The sequence below is a fragment of the Perca fluviatilis genome, chromosome 2 (genome assembly GCF_010015445.1).
Source record: "Perca fluviatilis chromosome 2, GENO_Pfluv_1.0, whole genome shotgun sequence".
Lineage (NCBI taxonomy): Eukaryota > Metazoa > Chordata > Actinopteri > Perciformes > Percidae > Perca > Perca fluviatilis.
The window spans coordinates 10,111,815-10,120,167 of NC_053113.1; the positions used below are offsets into that span (position 1 = coordinate 10,111,815).

Genomic DNA, 8,353 nt, shown 5'->3' on the forward strand with positions numbered 1-8,353 from the left:
TTTCTGGTCTTTCATGACCTGCAGACATAAATGGATTTAGAACAAATGTGAGGAGTAGGGCTTATCGGTCAAAAATCTTCAATGCCGATACCAAAACCGTGACTTCGATACCGTTTCCTGAACTAATCTGGCCTGGATGCCAGCCAAACTTTTGCCCCGCCCACAACATTTGAGGTCGGGAAGTTCGGTCTGGACTTGTTTTTCAAATTTTCTTTATTAGGATAAACCCCTTGAGATGTATCATCTCGTTTTCGAGGGGAGTCCCAACATATAACACAGTAATTACATAACAACAGAGAAGTACAACTTGATCAGTTGTGGAGCAACTATGCTCCAACCAGAGCTGTTCGGACCAATCAAATGGTCAGGGCGGGCTTTATACGATGATGGACAGATGATCAACAGTAACGTGATCAACCACGTCACCAAAGAGCGCTTGGGTTGAATTAGTTTACAGCAAAGATGGCTGCCATCGCGTCTGTTATAGAAGATATCGACAGCACGTTCATTTTAAATAGATGAACAGAGAACCGCGAACAAGTATGTATGTATACACATTTCCACACCCGTCCACACGACAAGGAAACTGCCACCTCTGCCTTTGCTCTGTCGAAGCCTGCCTTTGACTTGTAGCTTCTGTGACGTCTGTGTCCGTTGCTCTGATTGGTTGTAGGTCTATCCAATTGAGTGCAGAGGCATTGTGTTTCCTGGTTCGCAGGGGCGGATCTAGAGAAATATTTATGGGGTGGCGAGAGGGGGGCAGGAAGCTTTGAGGGGTGGCAACATATGGCAGACGTATATTTACTGAATTTAATCACAGTTATCACAGTTTGATGAGATTTAGTATGTACACACTACAAGAGGGCACAGGCTGCCATTTGCAAACTCATACAGACAAACTTAATCTCATGCAATCAATGTCTTGCATTTGATGTTTCATGTATGTAACAGTTCATATTAGGAATAAGTGACCATACAATGTGATCTCACTTAATAGGAGATAGAAGTATGTAAAGGGCATTATCACAGGACAGGCATTAAGGTAAGACACAGGTTATGAGTGGCAGATGTGTGAGAGGGGAAGCAAACAGTTTTTGACTGACTGCAGTCGGACATTGGAGATTCACGCTCGTAAATGGCCATAACTTTTAATTCGTTGCTGCCAACTGGGGTGGCAGCAGGGGTGGTGAGGCTTTCTTTTAAGGTGGCATTTGCCACCCTATGCCACCCCGGTAGATCCGCCCCTGATGGTTCGGTTGAAACATGCTCCATAATCACAGCCCAATGGAGCAGCATCAGACTCATATTCTGACTAGAATCTGAGTTATGACCACGTCAGGCTAGAACTATACTTTTTTCGATACCAATTCAATGAAATCCATTTTGACAAAAAGAAATTACATTATGGCAAAAAATGTTACTTTTCCGCTCCTACTACGTGAGCCCCGTCTCGTCTCTGCGTAACCTAGAGTTTTTCCTGCGTGTCTCCACGACGTGTAACGTTAAGACAGCTGATCAAAAACACCATCAGATCTTGGTACAAGTATGCTGCGTGCTGATTAGCTCGATGATGAGATTTAATCCTAAGGTATAGGATATTTGGTATTGAATGACGAGGCATTTTTTGATACTCGATACTTTAGAGGCAATTCGCTCGGTGCCTAAAAAGTATAGAATAGGGTACCCAGCCCCAGTGAGGAGATAACAGCAATGGAGACGACATTTTAAATTCTGTTTTTTAGTCCTCAAGACCAGGGGTCTTCAACATCTTTTAGGCCAGGGACCCCTAAGCTGAAAGACAGACCGAGAAGGAACCCCCTACCGCATATATTTCTATATATATATATACAATTGAGTTGCATATTAAACTGTGCAGAATGGATGAAAAGAAATGGATGTTATTTATGCATCAAGTTTTAATGTTAAACATCCATGTGGAAGGCACAGTGACTCCTTAAGCTTAACTGTATGGTGACCATAGTGGCTACCTTACCTATAGGAAGCTTATCTTCAATGTGTGAATTTTTTTTTTTCACAAAATAGGCCAATTTATCTTTGCTATTAAAAATTTGCATTGATATTAATGTACAGTATATGTTCAGACTTATTTTAATTCTTGAAATAAGAAACAATTTGGCGGAGCCCCCTGCACTAACTCTAAAGACCCCCTAGGGGTCCTGGACCCACTGTTGAAGATCTCTGCTCTATAAAGGCCTTTTCCAGCAAGGATTCACTCCTTGTTCGTACCGTTTTACACATTCCCACCTGGGAGCCAAAGCTCAAAACATTGCTGGACATTGAGCATGAGGAGGTGAAGCGCCTGTGAACCAGAAGGCGCTCCATTATTTATCAGTCCCAGCCTCCTCTCCATTCAAGTGCAGTTTGAGGCTTGGTGTCCAGCAACCGCCTCGCTTTGATCTCACACAGACCTACAGATGTTTGTGGAGAGCAGTGTGGCTCCTGCTGAGACTCCTGCTGGGGCCGCCGTGCGATTTACTAGAAGCCTCTTCCTTTCGAAGGGCAAATTCTTTTACTGAAATTAAACGCTGTTTAACACCTCGGGCCCTATCTTTCACCCGGCGCAGCGCAAAGCCCAACGCGAGTGTCTTTGCTGGTTTAAGAACGACACAGTTGCCATCATAACAGCAATGCACAAAGGTACAAACGCGCGTGGCTTTTAAAGGTAATGGGAGATGACACTCTGATTGGTTTGTTGCACGGTATGCCAAAAACACACCTATGATTAGTTAAGACACTAAGTACAACCCTTGTGAACCATGCGGCTGGCGCACGGACCCTTTTTTCCGCCGTTAAACTAGCCTTCACGCTGTGCCGTTAGGTCGTTAAAGGTGCTCTAAGTGATGTGACGCGTTTTTTAGGCTACAACAATTTCTGCCACATACAGCAAACATCTCCTCACTATCTGCTAGCTGCCTGTCCCCTGAACACACTGTAAAAAACATCTCCTCACTATCTGCTAGCTGTCTGTCCCCTGAACACACTGTAAAAAACATCTCCTCACTATCTGTTAGCTGCCTGTCCCCTGAACACACTGTAAAAAACATCTCCTCACTATCTGCTAGTTGCCTGTCCCCTGAACACACTGTAAAAAACATCTCCTCACTATCTACTAGCTGCCTGTCCCCTGAACACACTGTAAAAAACATCTCCTCACTATCTGCTAGCTGCCTGTCCCCTGAACACACTGTAAAAACATCTCCTCACTATCTGCTAGCTGCCTGTCCCCTGAACACACTGTAAAAACATCTCCTCACTATCTGCTAGTTGCCTGTCCCCTTGAACACACTGTAAAAAAATCTCCTCACTATCTGCTAGCTGCCTGTCCCCTGAACACACTGTAAAAAACATCTCCTCACTATCTGCTAGCTGCCTGTCCCCTGAACACACTGTAAAAAACATCTCCTCACTATCTGCTAGCTGCCTGTCCCCTGAACACACTGTAAAAAACATCTCCTCACTATCTGCTAGCTGCCTGTCCCCTGAACACACTGTAAAAAACATCTCCTCACTATCCGCTAGCTGCCTGTCCCCTCAACACACTGTAAAAAAAACACGGTCTCTGAAGACAGCCTAGGCTCCACAAACGCCAACAAAAAAAACTGTGCCAACCTGCCCCACGAACCATAACAAACAGTGTTCCAGCCAATAACCGACAAGAAGGAGCTGGTTGAGTCGTGAATACGCATTGTGAAAGGCAGCTAGCAGATAGTGAGGAGATGTTGTGACGAAAAATTTTGTAGCCTAAAAAACACGTCACATCACTTAGAGCACCTTTAAAATAGGGCCGCTCATGTTTGGCTCACTGAGGCACAGCAGAGCAAACGTATCGGTGAGCAAAGCAGATGTCTTAAAAAAGGATTTAAATGAAATGAGCTGGTTTGACCATGGATACATCCAGATCACAGGACCTTCTCCCTGTATTTACTTTCTTGCCCAGACACATCTGACCAATAAGCATTAGTGATGTATTTTGGTTCACATGAAATGAAACCAAACCATAGGGAATGCTACCAAGTTTACAAACTCATCAACTGATTGGACCAGAGCAATCGAACTATATATCTGAAAACGCCTTTAGTCCAAAGATGTTTCTTCTCTCATCTGAGAAGGTTCTTCAATTCTGACTGAAACCCAGCTATTTAACCTCCGTGGGGTTAGGGCCAAGATGATCGTTATCTCTTCGTTCGTTAGTGTTCCTGGCTGTTGTGACGACAGTTGGCATGGTCGTTGGAGACACCAGAGGCCAAGTTTGGACGACTATCGTTGGCATTCTCACATGAGGCCAAATGTAGGCGTGGGTGTTTAGTTTCCTGGGAAGAGATGAAAGGACAGTATTGTTAAGTTGGGGATAAGTGTCACGGACCTTCTCCCCTGTTAAAGCTTTAGTGCGTAACTTTTTGATATTAATGAACGTCCGTTACATGGAAGTCGTTGCCAAATGAGTTGCTGAAAAGCTAATTAAGACTATCAGCTCCACACAACTCTCTCTGTATTTGTTAGTATGACTATGTTTAGAAAATTATGACATCCGGCGACTTTCGCGCGTAGACTCAAGTGAAGATAATGACCTCTTCTGAAGAGTCCATCATGTTTTTTAATCCTCTGTGTCCTCCTTGGCTACTAGCAGCTGTGTGGAGGAGGGGTGGGGGCGATGTGCGATCACGGAAGACTTGTATCATGTGTTCGCACAGACAGTTTTGTTATTGCTTAAAATTCCTCATGTGGGCGACAGAAACTACGCACTATAGCTTTAAGCAACGGTTTCTCTATCCGGGTGTAAGTGGCCTTCTTGCCACCCCTTTCATACCATCCATCCTCTCTGTCTAAAATGTTTACCTGGTGGTCCATAAGACTTGGCCTCGGGTGTCTCCAACACTGTAACGACTGTGGATACAACAGCCAGGAGCACTAACGAACAAAGCGGTATCGATCTTCTTGACAACGACCCCACAAAGGTTGAATAGCTGGGTTTCCCTACTGAAAAAGTCTCTCAGTTGATGGACGAAATAACTCTATTTGCCCTTAATTTGAACCCTTCCTTGGCCATCAAATGTCCATTACTAAATTGCTTTATAGACATTGTTTTACAATTTGCAAGTCACTGGACAACTGAAGATTGTTGTGTGATTGTAGAGTTAGTTGTATGGTGGTTAAAAATACTCAGCGATTACAACATATACTATATATCCATTAAATTTGGGTTTGATTTCCTTTGACCAGCATACTTTGGCTAATGTAAGGCAGCCATTGTGATTTTTCAGACACATTTGTATTATTAAGCACTATGTTAGACATATTGGAGTTTTACCATCTTAATTAGGACTTGAACGTCCTTACAGAAACAGTTTCAGTTACAGTACAAAGAGAGATTTCACGTCTTAATTGGACTGGCCAAGTCTTCTTTCTTTCTTGTTGTCTTCCATGGTAATGCTGGATGCTGCAGTGACACCAAAAAGATAATTATCTCAAGAAATGCGTTGCAAGAATAACTTGCTCAGCATTCATGCCCTGAAACAATCACCAAATGGATGCTGCAAGACTCGTACTTGTTATTTTTCCTAAAAATATGAGCAATTTAGGTTGTTTTTTCCATTTCAATGCACAGTCCAACGTCATATAGTCGGTCATAAAACACAAGGCTTTTTAGCCGGAGAGCAAAGTTCGCTTCCCGGGGAAAACAAAAGACTTTCACCCATGAAATGCATCTTCGTTCATCGGGAGTGTTTTAATCCACACCACAATCTATCTTAAACTTAAATCGTTTTGGTGCCTAAACTTTACTGTTGTCGCCGCATGATGCTCACCTTTTGTTGGCTAAACTCAACTACCACCGGCCGCGACCGAACGCTCGCGGAGCTCTGCAGCCAGTGTCATTTGACCAGCAATTGGTCACCTAATTTTGTAGAATATCATACAAATTGTTGTGCATACATTTCCGTATGATATCGTAACAACCCGTTGTGTTTTCCTTTTAAATGCACAGTCCAAGGACAGTTGTTATCGGCCCCTTACATGGAGACAATCAACGTTAAACCTTTTGTGTGAACAGAGTGTAAATGTACCGATACAAGAAGCGTTAAAACCGCTGAAAAGCGCCGCCTTCGTGTTTTGGCCTCCCTCATCGACCCTCCAGCCGATAGGCTGCTACAGCTCTAACTAGCTGAAGCTTAGATAGTTAGCTCTCTGTTTGCTGTGGAAGAGAAAACCTAGTTTAGCAGACATCAATAGAGTTGAGTCCATCAACGGATTAGCGGGCAAAATCAAAGTGTCACGGAGCCTCTTCAACAAGCCAGATTAACTAGCCTTCTCTCTCTCTGCCGTCTCCCTCTCTCTGGGGTGGGGGTGGGGGTGTGGGTGGGGGTGTGGGGGCAAACAGAAAGACAGAAATACAGACAAATGACATACCAGTGGATGGTCAGGTTTTTAGATTTCAGGGAAAAACCGTGAGCACAAAGGACAGCCAAAACAAAAAAGACAAAAAGAAGAAGAGGCACAAATATACAGAAACAGGACAAAAAGGGGAAATGAGAGACAGACAGGCAGAAAGACAGACTGTACGTCTTCCTGTTGGTTATTATGTTATGCTGATGATCCTCTATTATAATGTCACAACTTTGTCATATTTTCCTCATGAAATTGTTGTGTTGTTTATTTTGTGTACGTCCTTAAATAACTTAAACTAACCCAACACTAGATAGTCCAACATCTGTACTAAACCACTAAACACACATGCAACATTTAACCCTTTTTATATGACTGTTTATTATTATTATTATTATCCTTTTTTTCCAAGAACTATTTTTTAATACATTTTTTCAATCTCTTCTGTTATCATTTACCAGACAAAAAGGCGGGAAACGTGTGAGGCCCACACAAAGAGGATTAGAACTGCCCGGGATTCGCTGAGCAAGGAGCTCTGAGCCCCGTCCCCTTCCCTAACTCCTCCTCCCTCCTTCCTCCTTCCTCCCTCCTCCCTCCTCTTCTCCCTTCATCCCTCCTTCCTCCCGAATAAACGGAGTAATCACGTGTTAACAGAACACCATGGTGAGAAAAAGATTGAGAGTTTGAGAGAATGAGAAAGATGCAATTCATGTAGATGAGAAGTGAAAAATAAGACTTACTCAGAAAGCAATAATTCAAAGCCCTTCTTTTCCATCCATCCATCCATCCATCCTTACATCCATCCCCTCCGTCCAATTACATACATACATACATGCATACATACACACATGTACATCCGGTGTTTTAATTTTTTCTTTGCTTGTCTGTGAGATTTTATATTGTCTACGAGAGAAAAGAAATGTAAAATAAAGAAAAGAAATGAAAATCGAGACATTCCACATTCCCTGTTTCCCATCTCCGCCGCCCTACTTTCCTCCGCGTCAAGCTACTTAACCGCTCTTCTCTGTCTCTACCGTCTCCTGATTGGTGGATTAAAAAAAAAATAAAAAAAATAAAAAAGACTGTTAGTTTTATATTGATGGCCATTTTGGTTTGTAGTCCCCCCTCAACTCCCCCTTCGCCCCTCTTCTACCCAACTGTCCCCCGTAGATATCTGACAGTGCAGCAGGACCATGTTGCTACGGTATATAAACTGCCCTGAGGACCGCCACTTCCCAACCAACACTGCAATGTCTTCAGCTCTGTGTGTTTAATGTTTTTAGACTGTTATATTGTGTACATGAATTTAAAAAAGTACAAAAAAACATCAAATATTAAAGTCAAAATGTATTTTTTTTTTCTTTATCTGTTCGGTTTGGATTCTCTTTTTTCTTTCATGTTTTTCTGTTGTTGTTTTTTTTAAACACATCTTCTCACTGTTACTGCAGTCTGGCAATATGCTGTAATAAAAAAATAAAAAAATGATGGTAATATTAATAATAATAATAATAATAATAATGATGATGATGATGTTTTGTTGGTCCACGTTTTCACATGTCCGCTAGCAAATTGTCAAGAACAAAATAGTACAATAAAGACTAAAATCTAACAACTAAACTGCAAGTCATTGTGGGGTTTTCTATTTTTATCAGGATGATTGAAGTGTTGTGTGCAGACGGGCGGGCGGAGGGACAGGGCAAGGCAAGGCAGGGCGTTACGCTGGAACACCATTGGATGTTCATTAATCTGTGTATTGATAATCTCATCCTTTTACGTAATGGGCAGAATAATACTTTGTATTAAAGTAGATCTGTGTGTATTATCTGGCAGCAGGCTGCTGGTGTTTCATGTAGACGGGCGGGGGACGTCCATATGCCAGCCATAGTCCCTTCAAACCGCCGCCGTTATTACACTATACTTTCATGTTTCACACATGCAGATAAAACTCTGA

General features: G+C 42.6%; 1 protein-coding gene across 2 annotated transcripts in view; it reads left to right on the forward strand.

Annotated features, from left to right (window-relative positions):
• Positions 1 to 8,025, forward strand: part of si:ch211-137a8.4 (apolipoprotein B receptor) — a 63,846-nt gene extending 55,821 nt beyond the window's left edge. For both annotated transcript variants that reach the window (XM_039779289.1, XM_039779298.1), the window contains exon 4: positions 6,864 to 8,025. In XM_039779289.1, coding sequence (XP_039635223.1) covers positions 6,864 to 6,886 — 23 coding nt within the window. In that variant the 3' untranslated portion in view covers positions 6,887 to 8,025. The remainder of the gene's footprint in view (positions 1 to 6,863) is intronic.
• The last annotated feature ends 328 nt before the right edge of the window (positions 8,026 to 8,353 follow it).